Source organism: Vanellus vanellus (assembly GCF_965231255.1).
Source record: "Vanellus vanellus genome assembly, chromosome: 1".
In the NCBI taxonomy this organism is placed as follows: Eukaryota; Metazoa; Chordata; class Aves; order Charadriiformes; family Charadriidae; genus Vanellus; species Vanellus vanellus.
Genome location: NC_138905.1, coordinates 126,318,346 through 126,338,540, shown reverse-complemented (window position 1 = coordinate 126,338,540; position 20,195 = coordinate 126,318,346). Strand labels below are relative to the sequence as shown.

At 40.3% G+C, this 20,195-nt stretch overlaps 1 protein-coding gene across 1 annotated transcript in view; it reads right to left on the bottom strand.

The window, feature by feature from the left end:
* Positions 1-4,375: 4,375 nt before the first annotated feature.
* The window catches only part of MED14 (mediator complex subunit 14), a gene marked incomplete at its 5' end in the record, with an annotated part of 37,532 nt that continues 21,712 nt past the window's right edge, over positions 4,376-20,195 (bottom strand). Inside the window, 15 exons of the mRNA XM_082492020.1 lie at positions 4,376-4,974; positions 8,522-8,711; positions 9,333-9,458; positions 9,923-10,030; positions 10,230-10,409; positions 11,092-11,327; positions 12,012-12,194; positions 13,303-13,434; positions 14,080-14,191; positions 14,742-14,897; positions 16,186-16,455; positions 16,672-16,824; positions 17,978-18,069; positions 18,161-18,307; positions 18,558-18,718. Coding sequence (XP_082348146.1) covers positions 4,901-4,974; positions 8,522-8,711; positions 9,333-9,458; positions 9,923-10,030; positions 10,230-10,409; positions 11,092-11,327; positions 12,012-12,194; positions 13,303-13,434; positions 14,080-14,191; positions 14,742-14,897; positions 16,186-16,455; positions 16,672-16,824; positions 17,978-18,069; positions 18,161-18,307; positions 18,558-18,718 — 2,320 coding nt within the window. The 3' untranslated portion in view covers positions 4,376-4,900. The remainder of the gene's footprint in view (positions 4,975-8,521; positions 8,712-9,332; positions 9,459-9,922; positions 10,031-10,229; positions 10,410-11,091; positions 11,328-12,011; positions 12,195-13,302; positions 13,435-14,079; positions 14,192-14,741; positions 14,898-16,185; positions 16,456-16,671; positions 16,825-17,977; positions 18,070-18,160; positions 18,308-18,557; positions 18,719-20,195) is intronic.

Here is a 20,195-nt window from a genome sequence, read left to right as displayed (position 1 = left end):
ATGAGAAACTGAAAATGTCCTTACTTTAATATAAGTATTACTTAGCAAGGACTAAAACAATATGGGTTATCAACATTATTCTCATACTAAATTCAAAACAGAGCAGCTACTAGGAAGAAAAATAACCCTATCCCAGCTGAAACCAGGACACTCTTCTGTTCTATGTAACCTCGAGGAGCCAGGAGGGAGCAGCGACACCACCAGCAGCTCCCAGCCCTGGGCGAGGCTGTCTCCATCCCCGCTTTGCGGGATCGCCATTGTGCAGATCTGTGCCGAAAGCAGAGCAGAGCCCAGGCTGGCCTGCGGCCCCCCCAGCCGCCCCCTCCCTCTGCTGCAAAATCAGCTTCAAAGGCCGGGAGCGCTTTTCTCTGTCTCTTTTAAACGCAGCACTTCAGGTTCGCCTCCTGCGTTGCAAGCTTGCCAGCTGCTTCCACGGCTTGTACTCCTTACGGAGGAAGCCTCAAAAATAAAGATGCGGAAAGGAACACGCTGCACAATCGGGGAGCAGCTCCCACGGCAGCTGGCAGGGCGGGCAGGAGCAGGCGGGCTGTGGGCAGCCAGGCTGCTCTTGGCATATGGGGTCCCGGCCACCAGGGCCACCAGGCAGGTGGGGGGGCTGAGGGTGAGAGCTGGGGGCTTGGCACTGGGCTTCCCTGCCCATACACACCAGATTATGGCCACGGGGAGATGTGAGTGCTTCAGGGCCACAGTGCAGGTTTGCTAAGGGTGGGGTGGGAGTCCTCATTTAGTTTTGATTAGCTGCAGTGACCCTGAGAGGGATTAGATATCAGGGAGGCAGGCACAGCCCCAGGTGCTGCAGACGAGATTGAGGGGAGCCCTTCTCACCTGAACCCGCTCTGCCCTGGGAGCTGACTGCCTTAACACTGGCCAAGGATGGCAGCAAAACCCTTCTCCACCTCAGACCGGCCTATCAGCACACCACTTGTTTTAAGTTCCTGACAAATTCCCCCTTTTGCCTCTGCTCCCTAAAGGAAAGCCTCAGGTGCAGCTGAAACTCTCCCCCGCTCTGGTATTTGCAGCCTCAATAACGGCCTTTTAAAAACACTTGTGGTGGTGGGAACTCATAGGAGGAGTAAAACCAGTCAATGAGAAGCCTAAACATCATGCTTTTGCACCCCTGGGAGAGCCTCATTTCACATAGCAGAGATCATTTTCCCCACAGCACTCGTGTATGCCCATCGCTCCTGGCTGCCTGCAGCGGCTCTCCAGCAAAGTGCGATGGGACAGCCCTACTCTGGGGGGGCTCTGCCTCCTCCGGCTCCGGGGGTCCCTCCGAACTCCATTTCTTGGGGCAGGAATTCACGCTGTCCAGGCTTAAGATGCCGTAGCTTTCTGCATTTGTGCTGCTCTGCACAGCCCCCAGCCAACACGCGGACAAACCCTTCCTCACTCAGCATCTCTTATCTTTCGGAGCAGCAGCCAGACATTTCCTGTAAAACCTATTACATGGGGTCATTTCCCAAAGAAGTTAATTACTGCTCTGCAAGAACGTGAGGAGTACACGGGGAGAGCGTCACGCAGCAGAAGGGCAGTACAGCACTGCTTCCCGGGCAGGCGACGCTCCTGCAGGGAAAGTTAAGTCTTAAAAATGTTCCCCCAAAAATTATGATCTACCCATTGAATGCCAAACCACCAGTGGCTGGTGGAGCATCTCAGGAAAACCCCCACAATATTTAAAGTCAATGTGATTTAACCTAAATATGAAACTCTCAATTATATTGCTATTACGGGGTTACACAGCAGTTGCAGCTTTGTAACTACTCTAGATGCTACGTACCATTAATACAGTTCAACAACACGTTAATTTACTGAAATACATTCTTACCTTAAAACCATTTGAAAATGTTTTACCTTAAAAACATTTGGTACGTGGAAAATTTGGGCCAGGGGAACAACTATAACCACTTGAGCTGAAAGAACCAGTATAGCGCAACTTCTGAAGTGACATCTTAAGACAGTTTAATCACAATTCTGATTAAAATGACCCAAATATTCTCCTAGTAGTCCATCTGCTATTTTTCATACAGAAGATTTTGCTTTAAAATGCCCGCTAACTAGAGTAACTTTCAACTAATAGAAGAAACTGAGCATGTGCTTAGAGATAAACTACAGCTCTTGAAAGAAAAAACAGCTTCTCGTTTTACAGAGCTTTGTTTTGTCTCAGCTACTTATTATCAGAACTTGTTTTCTGCAATCTTTGTAAACTCAGTTAAAACAGCTGCAGTCTCAAAGGCAACCTGCAGGACGCACAAACGTGTAAGGATAACAACTAATTTAGTCTTAGTTTCAAGCAGAAATAAAAACCCCAAACCTCACCTCGATTCAGCTCCTGGTCAGTGTTTGCAGGGCTCAAAAAAGCCTCCCCCCTCTTTTCTATATTAAGAAAACCTTTAATGCAACTTGATCAATGTTTGTTATCTGGAAAGCCACAAAGTCTATCTGGGATGGTTTTTTGCATAGTTAAAAAGTTGTGTGTTCCCATATGATGCTGGCTAACATTGCTGTGCTGGATCTGCAGATCAGTTCAGAACCGCTATTTTCTCTCTCGTTTGTCCCACAGGCTGGTTGATCAGAAACAATGTACGGGTACCGCAGGATGTGGAGCCGCTGCAACATTTTTAGTGAAGTAAACGGATAACCAAATCTCCGGTAACAATTACAATCTACAAATTGTCCCGGTGCAGCAGGTGGGTATAACATTTGGCTACCAAGAAACTAGACTGAATGCATAAAAAATGAAACTTAAAACTGCACTTGTAGATATGCACAGTCATTTCTTTGAAATGAACAAGTGTCACTGGTCAGTGGGAAACGCTTCCTTTTACTAGTAGTGTTTTCCCTGAGAATTTATTTAGGATAAAGCCTTAAGATGTGGTGCATGTTAAGAGATGTGGTGTATGTACGTAAAACAAAATTCATTAATCTCCCCATAATCTCAGGTTGGAAATGTAATTTCATAATAATAATATGTAAACTCATGACAGATGGTTATTTTGTTTTCTCTCCGCCCTGTGGGAAAACCTCCCTCCTCCCTTTTACTTTCAAGTGCTGAAGCTCTCGAGGGGAGGGCCTTTGCCCACCAGCACACTCACCTGTCCCTTAGCACAAAGAACAACAGATACTTCTCTGTGTATTAGAAAGCTGCTTTTAGGGATGGGAATGTTCAGACCTTGAATCCAGACTAATAGCCAGTCTTTTTCAGACGTACTTGTATCACCGCTCAATTTTAAAGCATCAGTTTAGTTGTGAAGCGATAGAAATACAAAATCTTTCCAACTGAGTAGCTGCAGCAGTAACATTTAAAGATTGCAAGGGTTTTCACTCCAGGGGTTGAGTTTTGTATTTGAGAAGCAGAAACTGTATAACCATCTGTTAGATACACCCAGGTCAGTGAAGTACTGATACAGCACCAATATCCAAAACCACAGGTTCAAGACTGAAATTTGGAGTGGACACCAACCAAAAAATTATTTCTAATGGCAAGAGCTTTGAAAGAGACTCTTTCATTCATAGGGAAAGAGGGGTTGTGACAGTTATAGGGGCAATGGGCAGCCCTAAAGCCAGCAAGGCAGGCTAGAATATATCCACCAACAGATTTCCTTTAAAAAAATTTAGTTTAAAGCACCCCTCAGTTGAGCAGGGAGCTGACAGAGTTCTGCCAAGGGAGTGAGGCAGCACAGCAGAAAGCTACTCTTGCACAAAGTCAGAAAACCAACTTGAACTCAACAAAAATTGGAGAATACTGATCCATGAGGACAAACGGTTAAATGACAAAGTAATTCCCAAGGACAGAAATTTTATTTGATTAAAAGAGCCTTTCGTCGTCACTGACAAAGTTATCTACATACACCCCATTCAAAAAGTTAAATGTAAGGTTGTTTCTTTTTTGGATCAGCCTCTCCAATTTCATGGTATACAGTTCAAGCTTCTACCTTACCTGCCTTTACAGTAAGACAAATAAGAGTCTATTATTATTATAGAGGTATCTGTAACTACAGACTCCATGACAGATGAAAAAAGGTGCTTTCTTCCACTGAACTTCGCTTTTGCAACAGAACAGATGTAGTTCCTTATGACTGCAATAAATGAAGCATTGTTTTAAGTAATTACTGGTTATTTATACAATCAGGAAAATGAACAAACTCTGTTCTCCTATGACTTGGAACAAATCAAACCCACAGAATAAATGAATAAGGTTTTGTTTGTTGTTTTTTTTTTTTTTTTAAGTTAGCAGCACATGTGCGTGTGCAGAAACAAGATCACATACAGAGAAAGCCAAGTAAGTGTGAATACAAGAGATCTGGCCAGTGGCTACAGTGGAGAGGAACAAAGTTTAAGATTATACAACATCCAGTTTAAGATTTTTTAATCCAGTTTATTAAATATTGCTTTTTGGGGACATGTTTACAACAAGCCCAAATAAATTGTTTAAGGATTCAAAGCAGTCATATTAAAATACAGCTTCAATATAAAGTTTGTCACAGTTTTACAGTATTCAAAAATGACAGACCTGCCTTAAAAAAAGACTATTACACCAAAACATAAGAAAAACAGAAAAACAAACAAGTTTGGCATTTTCATAATCTTTATAGTATAAAACAGAATATTAAATCTATTACCAGCAAGCTGATACTTCAATCTATTACCTAGTCTGAAGTGTCTCCCATTAAAACACACTATACAACAGCACTATACAAAAGTCGTGGTGATACTCATTTGATGAAAGTGCATCCCTGAAAGTTTGCCAGTTTATTATAGTTAGCTCTTAAAAAAAAAAGGTAAAATTAAAACGTCCTCTTTTAACCGAAGGCTTTACTTTTTTTTTTTATTTTATTTTTTTTGTGGTTTTGTCTCGCTTTCAGCCTTCTTTTAAAAGTGTCTACGGACGCCCACCAGGGGGCAGCGTAAGATTAACCATCAAATCACGAACGGCTGCAAATATTGTGCATTCACCTGGAACAGGGAAAAGAGACAGGTTAGCATCACGTCACAGACAGGACGTCACTCTAACAACCTCGCGAGGCAGCGCGCTACGCCGACTCCGACCACGCTGGCACGGCTACTGCGCGGTACGGGCATGGTTTGACGACAGATGGCGAGCGCGACTCGCAAATCCCAGCCACCTCCAAGGACATCAGGATTTGCGACTTTCAACTGGAGTAACTCTGGCTTTCCCAGCAGGACCGCTCTTGTTGGTCACAAAATTGCAAGAAGCTCTTAACTTTTAATAGCTTTGGAATGTCAGGTTGAATCTATGCTAGAATTTATCGTATGTGGCACTGCAATCCAAATTTTTCTGTATGTTACTAATTAAAAGCGCTCCATCTTATCAAAAAAGCTTTTTCAAGTTCTACTTGTATTGATTAAGAGCAGAAACTAGGCATTTCAAAAGACTCAAGTCTGAAACGGCTGGAAGATTTTTTCTGTCCTAAGCCTAGTTTTGGAAACGTTTCTAATTCCAGGACTGGGCAAAAGTCAGAAATCAGTTTATTTCAACCAAATTGCTCTGGCTCTACCCTTGACATCTGCAAAATAAAATACAGAGCAAATGGACTGTTGTTTCAAACAGCTGAGATCTAATACAGAGAGGAAAAAACAGCCACAGCTGTCTCAAATTTTGAATACCAGCATTTTTGGACAAGAAACATACACACATTCTGAAATAGCTTAAAAAAGTTAAACCTGATAGAATCAAAAGTGTTTAATTAGAACAACAAAAGGTGAAGTATTAGGCAGCTGAGACTTTCATCTCCTGCTTCCTGATAAGAGATTATAATTAACAGCCACCATCATACCCTGGTAACTGCAGGCTGAATTTTTCCTACATATTTCAAGAAACCTCAATTAGAAGACATTGAGTTTTGTTGTTGAAGGAGCAACAGTGCGAGCAAGAGATAAGAGCAGAGCCTGTTGGGATGCATTAACCCTAACTGCCGAACTAGGGATTCCCAAGGTTATTTTGGGCAGGTCATTATCGTATCAAAGCTACAAATCTGGGCTAAATACCATCCACTGCATCACTGAAAATCAGACACTGAAAAATGCTGTGAAAAATGTGGTGAAGTGCTTTAAGAAATATCACGAGTCCCCTGAGCTCCTCTCTAAGGATCACCTCCAGCATTTGGAGGTGATCTCCATCTCTAAGGATCACCTCCAGCATTTTGCTTGCCAGATCGATGTCCACCACATAATGCACATTGTAGACCTACAGCTCAAGTTTAACCCTATTGTTCCTGGGCATTGATTCCACCTCAGTTCATGTGATTACTCCCCAAAAAATAAAATATTTTTTTCCCATGGAGGCATAGGTAAAGTGGTCTCAGAAAGACAGTGTACTCACAATGAGTCAATGTTTTACTGTTAAACACAGCAGAATGCACTTGCCCACAGATCTGCAAAGAAAACTCTTCCAAAAGACCTTACTTTTCAGGCACTACCATTTTATTAAGAGGAAAATTAAGCTGAATACAAAATACTTTCTCACAAAGAGAGAAAGGTAAAAAAGATACAGCCAAAACAAGGCAACACTGATTATGGGTTACAATGAAAGTGCCAGTAGTATCATACGTGCATGATGGGAAGCCCTGGTCTTTTCTGACTGAAATAGTGAAAAATTCACTTAACCAAGCAAATCGCAATTAGCGCAGCAGAAGAGCTAACACAGGTAGGAAAATCCTGGGTACACACAATAGCACCACAAGAGAAAGGATATGCATCTGGGACCTCCCATGTAGAGCTCTTGTAAAAGAAGTCTCCCAACTATCTACTTTCATCTGTTGGCTCTCCTACTACCTTTCAATGGCAAAGAAAATAAGGTATCTTGTTCTCTTTTATCAGATATAATAATAATGTTTTGACAATAAGAACACAGGAAATTGCATTTTAAGTGTTCTCAGGGAAGATCCTACTTTGGCTGGGTGGTGATGCTGGAAATAAATAAATAAATAAATCCAGACTCGTTCTTTCTTTCAGAAGTCAGAGAAAGGACTAATAGATATGTCCTCTGCTCAGCTAGCAACGTTCTTCTTTGCCTGGATAAGGTCCTGCTTGGGGCCATGAGCTCTTTTTATTTGCATTTTTTCTCTGTCTGTACTCTGCTCCCTGTACTGCACTCCCATACTACTTCAAAACTTGTGTGACAAACAAGAATTGTCTATCCTGATCTACCTAATATTCATCAGAAGACATCTCACCTGGGATACTCAAGAGCAGCTTTGACAATTACTCCCTAAGCTGTGGTATTTTGTGGAGGGTTTACCTTAACACACAACTTCGTGCAATAAAAAACAGCAAAACAAGTATCTACCCTTCCCCGCACTAGGGGAAGTCAGTGGGGAAACACCTTCCAAAAGAAACACCTGAAGTTTAGTTAACATATCTTGAAATAGAAGCGCTACACAAACAACAGTTCTGTACCACATACAGAACTCGTACAGGTAACCCCACACGCCCTCAAGGCTATTCTCTCTCCTATTTACCTATGCTATTACTATATGTTAAACAGAAAATGTATCACAATTTTCAGAAATGTATGCATATCCACACCACTTTAAGATAAACATTGCTCATGTTCTAGCAATCGAAATAATCCATCAACCATAGTTAATATTACCGCATAACAACAAGATGAATCATTACACATAAGAGAAGTGGAATTCAACCTCTGGATTCACAACTTCATCTATTCAGTGGGTTATTGGAAAAAAGCTTTGTTCTTCAGCATGTAATTACAGCACAACTGAAAGTTATTGTTCTTATGAGCCATCTGTGTATTAGGACCCCAAACCACTGCTTACAGATAACATGCTGCCCAAAGAACCTGCTACTGTTCTTCTATGTTTCAGATATTAAAAAGAAAAATAAATAAAAAGCATGACAAACGAGGGAAAGCAAAGCACAACATTGCTCACAGTGCACTACCTACAGGCCAATGAACATTCAGAACAACCTATTTAGCTCAAGCACTTCACAGCACGTTTGGTGGACAGAACTGTACGTACCTTTGTTAGTATACACACTGACAAAGGAGCATACAATCACTCCAATTACTTTTTAATCATTCACAGCACGTGGACAAGTTTTGATAACTATATTAACATCCCTTCATATTCTACTGTTAAGCTCAATAACTTCATGATTAACCATGAAAACTGACACTCAGCCGTAGCATATTTCTTTTGACTCATTCTAGGCCCATTTGTTAAAAAGTATGACTCCTACTGCGCTGCAAGAGTTGGGCCAACAAGAGGTGCATTCTATCACTTAGGCAGAACAGCGAAACCCAGCCTGAATCATCAGTGTAACCTTCTGGCATAAATGTCTGCTGTGTTGCCAGTACTTGCTATTAACTTATGTATTGCCTGTCACATCAAGAGTTTGTAATCGCTAAAGAAGCGTGATAGAAATCAGAATTCAGACTTAAGAGAGACTTAGTTTTACACTGGAGATTTGTCACAGAAGTCTGGGTGAAGAGAATATATCTACTGGACATGTACAGTACCTGGTCGTGGTGAATTCAGTTCAGCAAACCTCTTTAGAATATTGCTAACCATCATTGGAGCAGCAACAGAAGAGTTCTGCTGCCTGGGAATGTCAGCCTGCTGCGTTGTACCCGAAGCCATATCATAAATAATTGGGACAATAATACTAACAGCTTCTTGTGGGACTGTCGTTTTCTGTGTTAGCTGGAGCTGCAGGAAAAACAAAGAAGTCTGTTAAATTGAATGACCCAACTTCCGCCAACTTTAGCCCAACTTCCGATACAGTTAAACACTCTGGACCTACAGACAGCATGCACTTCCACCCCGTCAGTTTTCAGACATCAATTCTGTAACAGAAGTTATCAATCAGGTGTAGACTATTTTATTCTCAAAAGCACCCTACAGTAAGCATTGCCTCAGAGACTTCACTAATGTAGATTTGTTCTAACCATCTCATTCCTGCTACCCTTTCCCAGCACCACTAATGTGTGTATCACTTAATCTAGGCAGTTTGTGCCTCAAAGAAGAACAAAACACCCAGAAGTTGAGCATTCGAAGATACTCACAGCCCAAGGGAACTGAACTTTAGCATACATCGTCAACATCTCTCCAAGAACACAAAACACAAACAGCTGCTGTGTTTTTGCAGGAGGGAGAATAGGAATACCATCTGAACTCATTACAGAAGAGATGCACACAAATCTAGGCTTCCAAACAACAGAACATTTTTAGCTATTATGGTTGTCAGATATGCTTATGTTTTGCTACTAACCGGTGATGATTTCAAAGACACACAGCCCACACCATTTTTAAACAGATAGCGCTACTTACAAAAAACAACATTTTGGATTTCAGCACAACAGCAGGTGTTCCTGGAGGTGCAATTGGCGGTGCACTGGGAGGAATTGTTAAACAAAACTGCACATTCCATTTCAGCTGACTTGCCTGATCAGGGAACTGTTTAGAAAGAGCAGCACAGAGAAAGAACAGCAAAGGTCTCACATCAGTGACATACATGGCTATGAACTAGGGAAGTATTAGAAAGTAGCATGTGCTTCTCTAGCTAAACTTGCAGATGTTGCCAGGTTTAGCACAAGTCAGAATATCTCTGAAAGAACTGAGCATATGGTAAACAAGAATAGAATCAGAAAGATTCCAGCCAGCTTATTACGCATGGGCGTGTTGTGCAGTAATGTGCCTGCCATTTCTCAAAATCATCAGTTTAAAAGAGAAATTTTGGGAGTTTCCAGGAGAGCTAACAGTAAAATGAAACTTCTTTACTGGCACTAAATAACATTTATACAAATGTAGAGTAATTTACCTGTTTCTACACAAAGATATGGCACCTTTTTTTTTTTTTTAAAAAAAACCCAACATATAGTAACTGAAGTTAGGTGAACTAAATAGAATGGTTAACTTACCAGCTCAAGTTTCATGATGTGTACGCAGTCCCTGAGGATATGCGTTGGAGCCCCTAGTAATTTTGTGAAGGCTATTAGGGTGTTCGCTTTAAAAGGTGGTCCTGCAACCTAAAGACAGACACTGTTTAGTACTGCCTAATTAGATAACAGCTGTATCATTTAATATGGTAACCAGCATGTACAGCTGTTAATTTTATATTTTGCAGCCCTTACACATGCTAAGCAAGGTCAGCAAAACCACTTAAAAAACCAACAGAGATTAAAAGCAATGTACAAAAACTTAAACATGAATGATTTGTGTACATACTCTTGTTTCAAAGAACTTCTCCAAAACTTGTAACTCCTCTGATTTCCACTGTCCTGTATTTTCAGGTGTTACTTTCAGTTGCAAGGTCTGATTGGTTTTGGGATTGAGAGCAACCCTGCACTTCAGTGCCTCCGTCTTAAACATAATTACACCTGGTTCATTGGAGTTTATTAACTGTAGCTGCATAGAAAGAAGTATCACATTCAATCAGTCATTCATTAAATAGCATGAACACACACATGTTCACTTCCAAGACTCTAGTGATCAATCTGCCTTCTTTCCAGAAAGAAACCCGTGATATTTATATACAGGTAAAATTGCCCTGAGAATGAAGCTTACGAAAGATTTCGCTTCTCTCTGTCACTGAATCAATGCCAAAGAAGCAAAGAGGTGGACATGGTCTGTCCCAAACCCTAAAGCAACATTCATGACTGAGTAGTTCAGTTATTGTCAACTGGTAACTAATTTCTTGGGCATTCCTGCCGAGTAGTACCATCCATAGTAACCCTGTGGCTCTTCTAGGTAACCCCCAACAGACATGCTCACAGAAGCCATGGCATCAGAAAATCTGGTTATGGTCTTGGCTATCATATCAGTTATCATATTTCACCTGACCAAACAGGTTTTCCACTTGTAATTTGTGTGGAAAAGAAGTGGAATTAAATGCTTTCTCTAAATTTTGACACTGTAGATGACAAGATTTGTAAGTATAGCACAAGTCCAACAGCAAATACTTATTGTATTTAAAGCATTTCAGTCCATGCCTGATTTGAAGACAATGAAGCATGAAAAAGAAAAGCTGTGAAGTCATACGCTGTGAAGTCATACACACAGGTCAATATTAAAACAATCTAATCCATACCGTTTCCTGTTGTATGATCCTCTGAAGATGCCTCCTCATAATAACTGATCCAAGGAATCGTTCAAGAGGGGAGCAAAGATAGCTGCCAGCTAGTCCGGGCACAAGCCCAGGGGTAGGAGAGGGCAACAGCAGAATATTCAAGGCACTGTGGGTGAGGATTGTAGGTATGGATGCAGCCCAAGAGCGCTGAGGTAGTTTACGAGGTGGAGGCATGCTAGTTGGCATTGCCTGGGAACCTATCGATACGGAAAAAGTACTTGCAGTAAGGAAGGATTTAAATTGGAACATAAGATATCTGTTCACTTTATTTGTTGTCACGATACAAGCAATGAGTTCTCTGGATCAAAGCTTAATCTTTCTTATTAAGAACTTGGCTGCCTAGTGATAGGCAACAGATAGACAAAGTCAAAGAATTAGAGTTCCAACCCTCCACCCATGCAAAGAGTCTCAGTAACATTAAAATCTTGCTCTATTTTCCTCTTTCTTTAGCATGTCAGCAGACAGCAGGTTCATACAACAAATTCAATGAGATGTAAAGATGGCTGCATCAGTCATGCAAAAGCAGCATTACAAATCTATGATGTGAAAAGTTAGTATCTGAGTAGGCAAATATGCCTATTGTTGCTTTCATTCTGAAGAATTTTCTCTTAGTCATGGACCTCAATAGTTTAAGACTAATTTCTGCAGTGCAACAAGAGGTATGAATCCTGCTGAAGTTTCTGCTGTATGATTTAACTCATTTTCCAATTTGTTACAGAAAATTTGAACGAGGACAGAATAAAGGTTTCATTTCCTTAGATATTTTACTGCACAAGGACAGTAAGGACTGTTAGGCTGACACACAAAACCACCAAAAAGAACAGAACTAGAAATGTTAAACAAGAGTGTTTCACAGTCATAACACTGATAAAGAAACCTACTTGTTCCAGCTCGTGGGGAATGAGAGGCATCTGGGACAGGTGAATGAAGGGAAGGGTTGGCTGGTGACATTCCAGGCATTCGTGCTGCTGGTGATGGACCAGAGACCTGCGGAGATCCTGGCCAGTTCCCTGCACGCTGACTGGGTGACATCATGGTGTATGGTGAGCTTGGGTCTATAGTACCTACAGATATTAAAAAAACAACCAAAAAAACCAACCAAACCCAAACAGTCTTGTAAAATACAAGGTTTTCTAATCTAGAAATCTAAAAAAAGTCTTACCAAAATCTGTAAAGCATGAAAGTGTCTGCAAGCTTTTAGACTACATTTTACAAGAAACATAATAGGGGGGGGAGGGGGGAGAATAAAATAAAATAATAATAATAAAAAAAAAAAAATCAAGATACAGATTCGAGGATTTTCTGGTTGTATTTTTTAAAAGGTGAAATAAAATTGAATGTTAAGGCAAATCAGCACGTTCAACATGTAATGGGGCCTAAACTAAAAAGAGCTTTTGCCTATACACTTGGATTTCTACTGCTCCTTAGCAAATGAAAGACTCAGCTAGACTGTTTATCTATCCAGTATCTTGCAGTTATCTCTTCAAAAGTATCTTTGGTTTTGTACTCCACTACAAAGACTTGACCAGAACAAGCTTCTTAAAACAGTCTGTTGTATATCTATCTCGCTTGGTTCATCTTGACAGTTAAACTGGTGTGCTAAAATTACAATTTGAACTGTTTGTTTATTGTGATCTATGGAATGGTTTCCAATGCACTGTGATTATAACAATTATTTTGGCAGCTTCCCAAAAATACTTAATACAGGAAACAACCAAAAGGCGCATTGTTTGTATATATGTATTGCAAACCAGCAAGACTCTAAAAACATTTTCAAATTGCAAGTATTTGAATTTCCAATCTGTTCCAGTTATTTTTCGAGGAAACGTAAGCAGTGAAAATACATTAACTAATCCAACAAGAGACATTGCTCGTTAAAAGCTGCAGCCATTGTTCTGCTACAAGACCACACGGATTTTCCCCACATTAGTAAGCAGTAAAGAGTGATTGATAGTCTATTTTTAAAACATTAGGAACATCTCAACGTGCCATACAACTACTTTTGACTACTGTTAAAGAGTTACACCCACATGTATGCAAACAGCTACTTACGACAATTACAAAACATTAATTTTTCCTCAATTGACTTAGGTCTGCTCCAGAAGACCTAATTTCAAGAAGCAAGCGTGCTCTCCCTGTCACTATGTATACACCTGCGAGTAAAGAACTCACCGTGTGGGCTGGCAAAGTTAGCTGTTTGTCCCATTGTGATTCCAAGAGAGGAAGGTGAAGGAGTTGGACCAAAGGATGCTGGTGATGGTGCTCTTAAAGCTCCACTAGGTGAGCTTGCAGCATGCAAATTTCCTAATCAAAAGACATCATGTCACTCCACATACACATTTCCCATTTTTCTGTTATAATCTTTCCTATCAACTGCTACAGCTATCACCTTTTTAGGGAGAGAGCAAACAAGATCCACGAAAATTTGTTTTTGCACTCAAAGGCTGTATCTTGGACATGCATGAATGTTATATTTTCCAGATTGATTCACCACACAAAGGAAACTTTCCAAGATACTTGGCTTGAAGAATGGCATTTCCATCCTGCCCAACCCTTCCCCAAATTTAAATATTTTCAGCTGTTGCACTATAACAGCTGGGAGCAGAAAGCAGAGCTTTGGTGATGAAAAGCTTTTCTGAAGAAGCAGGTATTTAAAATTAACAGGTTTTGATCAGAGCAAGTTTTAAGCCGTAAGAATGAAACAGTCCCAAACGTTACATAGCTAAAGACGATAGTTTCACTGAATGGGTTTTTTTGTAGCTTTAAAAGGTACTTTCCACAACATGCACGGCAGGACTTTGCTTTGCTATTCCTCCATGATATAAGGTGCATTCTCTTGGCTAACTTGGAGTTAAACACAGCTCAAATAATAGAAAAAGCACGCCCACCCAAAGAGCTGCGTGTGTATTTCCAGCACATGATTAGTACACAAACTCTTAGCCATCTTACCTGGTGACTGTGTGTGCATCATAGATGGAGATGGTGTCACTGTGTTGTGATAGGAGGTGGGTGGAGAAGTAAGAGGATATGCTCCCGATGCTCCTGCCTGTTTTGCAAATGGCTGAAATTGTCAACGCAGGACAATGATCATTTTGTACTAAAACTGAAGTATGTGCAAGAGAATACTAATGAGAGTTTTCTCCCCACATATGAAATCTTATAGGTCCATGAACATAGTTGTTTGATTCTCTATATCACCTTGTTCAGTGCTCACTGTTTTTTTTCAGTGACTTTTTGCAGTTTCTCCTCAAGACATACAACCTCTGGCCCCTCATTCCTTTTTATCTGCCACCCTATAACAGAGAAGCCTCCTGACTCCCTTTCCATGTTTTATCTTAAACAGTTGTTTTCCCTCCCTCAGTCCTTCACTTCTAAGGCAGCAAGTCTCATATGACCTTCCAAAGCTGCTGTTCATATGCTATGGGCTGTTTACACTGGAATGAGAAATGGTAAAATAAATTAATACGTTTTGCCCCAAGGGGAATTCCACAGCAGAGCACTTTTACAGTCTCCCTTTCCATTTTTTACTGCTAATCCTTTTAGAACATAAGTTCTTAGAGACCTACAGTTGTGGAAGACAATAAACATTTCTTATTTTGCCTGGAGGGTACCTGTTGTTGTGGTTGTTGCGGTGGCTGCTGGGGTTGAAGCTGCGATATCAAAGAATCCATCATGTCTCCTCCAATAGGAGAAGGTGGGTTATCGTCTTCATTTACAGATCGTCTTCGTGCATCCTGATTGCTGTCGACAAACATGTTCAGGAACGTCTGTGGAAAAATCAGTTTTGTTAGCAATTTCTCCATTTAAATTTTATTACACAAGTAAGCATGGTATTTGCTGAGCTTTAATACTATTTTTATCAGCTACAGCACATAAGACACAGGCAGGTCTCTAGTGGGCATTCATTATATACAGTATGAACAGTTTGCAAAATATATCCATTCATAAACAGAGCTTCTCAGTGGATATTTAAACTTAAGTCCCTTTCTCTTTTAAAAAGGGGGTCTTGCATTGCCACCAAACAATAAAACCATGCTCATTAACATGAAATATGTCATTAATTGAAATACCAACATTTCTCTTTTTTCCTTAAAAATAAGGAAAAGCCTACACCTGGAAATAGCGCTTCCAGAACAACTCATCGGCATCCAGAACCTACTGGTCTGTTGTATCACACCTACAACTGCCCTGTTTGGGTAAGAACGACCAGGTCACCTTCTCCATAGAATTCTCTTGTAACCAGAGGAATTTGCCAACCCTCTTGAACTAATTCCTCTTCTACTTTCCCAGCTTCATTCTCTTATACTTTCCACTGGTATGTACAATCCCCTTCCTCTTCCCATTAGCCTTCCACTTGGAATTTGTGAAAGAGGTAGATGTTTAGGATCAGCTAAATGCAGTACCAGAGAATCAGTGTTCAGCTGCAACTGTCAGAAGAAAAAATTAGCAAACTATCCTGTTTCACGATGGGTGCCACTTTCCAGTATTTTGGTATAACTAGCACTGGTACAAGCTGCTCTCAGCTACGGTATTCTGTCAGTATGCACAGATTAATTTTTCAGGGAGAGCAAACCAGCACTGTATTCAGAAACAAAGCCACAGGCTCCTGCCACACACTGATGGAAAGTATTTTAAAAGAGAAGTTTCTATCTAGAAATCATCTTACATGGAGCATTTCCTCATCTGCAATGTATGAGCACTGTCCTGCCACACAACATAGTTTGTAAGGAGCAGTTGTTGTTAGTCCTGGAGAATACATCTAGCCTAGTCACAAGTTTTAACAAAAGGATGCCTGAAGTAGCCTCTACATTATTTTATAACATAGATAAGAAAAAAACCCCTGATCCTCGATGCTAGCTTTCTTAAAGGAAATCATTTTAATTCAAAGTAATTAACAAATTACTGATAAATCAGAAAATTCCTTCTGTGCTCAGAATTTTGGAAGCACTGCAGCTCTTCACAAATGAAGCTTTGCAAAGCTTTTCACATCACATCCATACTTCAAGTTAGAAACTCATTTATTTACAACATGCCAGAAAACACAGAAACAGTCACCTTTAATCCAGGCGCAGGGTAAAAACCTTCAACTATTTTGCTGTTGTCAAAGAGGCTGTACGCCCCATCACGTATCGCTACAACACCCCGACTCCTGCAGTAGATGTCAATGCAGTACATATTCCTAAAAGCCAGCCTGATATGTGTGGGTGACTGTGGCAGAATTGAGAAACACTGATAGGCAGTGTTGGTGCGTTGAGTCAGACCCAGCATGGGCACAGTTGGAAGTTTGTTGATGGCATTTAATGGAGCCTGAGTGTCAAACAAAACCTGAGAGAGAACAGATATTGAGAGATCAGGTAGGTTACCTTCAAGTAAAGGTCAGGGAAAATGGGGCATATAGAGGAGATACAATCTTCCCCAAGCCACCCTCTGCCAATGAGATCCATAAACAAGCATAACATACACATGTAATTTTAAAGAGTTTAATCAAAATTAAACTTAATTATCATCCACTTTTCTTGAGAGAAGTTTTTAAAACATTACCTGTAACAACTGCACCACATTTGGTGTTTTATTAAACATCTCCTGGAGCTGGTGCAGAATTGTGTTGTGACAGTTACTGCAACCTGAGTTTGGGCCAACAGTTCCCAGCGAAATGTGGAACTTCTGGAGTATGGAGTTCCACTGAATGCTGATCTGAAATGTCAAGAACATAAAATAGTCTTGGAAACTAGAACAACCACAAGGTTATAACAAGAAACCTGGTCTACTTTAATTTTTTTCCCCATTTTTCCTCAAACCTCAACAGATTCCTAACTTACCTTCCTCAAAAGTTGCTGAAGTTGTGGAAAAAAAAAAAAAAAAGAAGGCTGTTAGCTTTAACGTCTATTTAGCCAACTGGATTGTTGGCAACCACAAAACCGGGGAATTATTTTAGCAAGTAAACCAGAAAGAAAAAAAAAGCCTTTTCTGCTAAAGGTGAGATAGAGAAAATTAAACTCGAGATTCATACAGCAGAGAACTAATTCACGAGTTGCTGGAGATGAACTGGTTTTCTCAGTCATATCACACAAAACCAGGAACTGGACGAGCTAATATGTAAGGAAGTAACATGCAAAATCCACACTGTTACTCTTGCTACTTATTAACCATCCCAATAAAACGCACATAGAAATACTCTTAAAAGTTCAGCTTAGAACATGAACACAAAAAACCTCCAGGAAGCAAATTTCAAGTGCATACAGCTGCACACAAAAATATATTCTTAGCCTGTAGTAAACATGCCCTTACTTACTCCTCTACCTTGCATTTAAGGCAAAGGTGTGAGCAAGTACTCAGTTATCAAAGTAATGAATTAAATGTAAATTCAAATACTACAGAGTAAGCTAGAGTTCTGAACAAGGGAACAACACTGCTACAAAATAATTAAGGACCACCTCATTTGAAAGCATACTACTACATTTAAAACTTTTGTTAAGAGTCCTTTCTTCTAAGGCAGAATTAAGCGCACAACTTATCCATATATCACAGTACAGCAGTGACCAGGAGCAACACTTACCATAAGTTTGTCAGAAAAAGGCTGCCACACCAGCTTTCATCAATCAGGAGCACACAACTGTCCATCCCGCAATTTAAAGCATCTTACAGAAATTCTCAAAAATTCTGAACATTTAGTAACCTACCAAATTAGCAATGTGGCACCCTCTATTTCTATCTTTTCTACATTCATAAATATTAATTCCACAATAATGTAATACAAGGAAATATTTTGTAGCATAATTCTGAGAACTCTGAGCCTGCCCATTCTGTTTTCAAACATACATTTTAAGTACACTTATGAGTTACTTACTGAGCTCCCCTTGGTAGTTCCATAACAAAGGATAAGTTTTCGGTAATTGTAGATACGAACTTCTGAAAAAATGTTTAAGTGGTTGGGTATGTCTTTGAAGAGAGGAGGGAAAAGAGTTAGACTGAGAAAACCATAGTAATCTGTAAATACATCATTCTAATGAAAAGGAGGTGATTTCTATACCTGGTAAGGATCGTGCAAACTCCAGGACACATTCATACAGCCGAGCAATACTGTTCCAGTCATTAAGAAACATCTCAACAACTTTGCGACCTCCAACTGGTTCAGATAACTGGTTTTCATATGTCAGGTAAACATGACGGGTTGGTCCTGCAGTGTCAGGACATGGTAAATACTGATTAAACTAGTGGTTCCTAAACCATGTTTTACAGACTGAGAGACCAGGAAGCATATTTAAATAATAAAAGTGCATTGACTCAGCAGTCAAAATTTTGATTCAGGTACACTGTGGTTATGAGAAATCTTAAGAGCAGACAGTTGTCCAGTAACACCAAAACTTTAGAGCAACTGGAACAGACAATGTAAACCACAAAGACACAAAATGCACCATAAAACTTACCTTGCTCCCTGGATGAAGTGCTATTAAGCGGACAGTTTGCAAACACCAGCTCAGCCACCCATGTGCGATTATTTCTACCTTGTAACCGGAAAGTGCAATCAAGAAGAGATCGGTCCAGAGCCTTCTGTGTTTCCTCGTTTACACCTTTACAGGGAGGAATTCTATTCATGATAAAAAAAAAAAACAACCTTCAATTACACACAGCACAATTCCAAATCTAAAAATACTACCTTCTAACATTTCCTGAAGGGCTTCCAAGTCTGGACATGAAACAATGAACAAAATCAACAGCAAAGACAGCTGGACTGCACAGCAAGATATCCTATTCCTCTTAAAAGACTGTAAGTGTGTTACAGAAGCACTCTAAGTTAAGACCAGTTTTTATATGGATTCAACACCTGCAAATTACAGACTGTTAAGGGATCTGCTGAATTTCCCTGATCTTCTGGTGAAGGAAGAGCACACCGATATAAAGCTTTTATACAGAGAAACAAGCCAAAAAAGATGAAAATAAGTAAGTTCCGTGGCAATCTGAACTCATGAATCAGTTTGCCTTCTAGAACAAGCTTACTCTAAATGCAATGAACAACCTCACAGTTATCTTAGTACCCACTAATTTATTCATATCCCAATGTGAGATCTGAGCTCAGGGAAAAGACTAAATAAAGCTTAAGTATAAACATGCCAAACTCTTTTTCAAATCCCTTAAGCATCTATCCAGAAATTTCATGTACCACCCTTAACTTCAGCTCACAAGTTCTCAGTTCTTCTCAGCTCATATGCAAAGTTAAAAAGGTAGGGCCTAATGCATTTAGAGACTGATGCCTTTATATCACTATGCATTTCTGCAGCATAAAAGAAGTTAAGAACATTTTATTCTAGAAGGTGTCTTTGGGGGTTGGGTTTGTTTTTTTTTGTTTTAAACTGACATAATCTGTTTTTCTTCACAACATAATCCAAAGTTTAACTAATGAGGCTTGATGTAGGCTCCAGGAAGTGTGAAAAACTGCCTGGACTGCCAGGTAAAAAGCACTGTGGTCAATAGTTGCAGGTCTAATTAGTGGCTGGCACTCCTTAGGGTTAACACAGAGGCCAATACTATCTAACAATTTCAATAACCTACGTGATGCAAAGGAATAGCGAATTTGCAGATGATGCCAAACTGAAGGGAGCACTTAACATGCCGGAGGACAGGGCTGCCATTCAGAAACACCTCAGATGGCTGGAGGAATGAGTTAGCAGTAACCTCATGAAGCTCAACAAAAAGAAATGCGAAGTCCTGCACTTGGGCATAAATAACCTCAAGCAACAGAGCAGAGTGGGGACAGACTTGCTGGGTGGCAGCTCTGCAGAAAAAGAACGTGGGGGCCTGGGAGACAGACTGAACAGGAATCAGCAGCATGCTGTTGCAGCAATGACTGACTGCTGCATCCTCAGCTGTATTAGCCAGGCAATTAAGTGACTACTCCTCTCTAGTCAGCATTTGAGATTGCTGTGTCCAGGCAGGGCACAAAAACCCTTGGAGATTGGAAAATGCAGCTGATCAGCCCTGCTTTAAGCAGAAGGTTGGATCAGATGACTTCCACAGGTTCCTTCCACTCTTAAATTACTCTATGATTCTCAGATGTTTCCTCTACA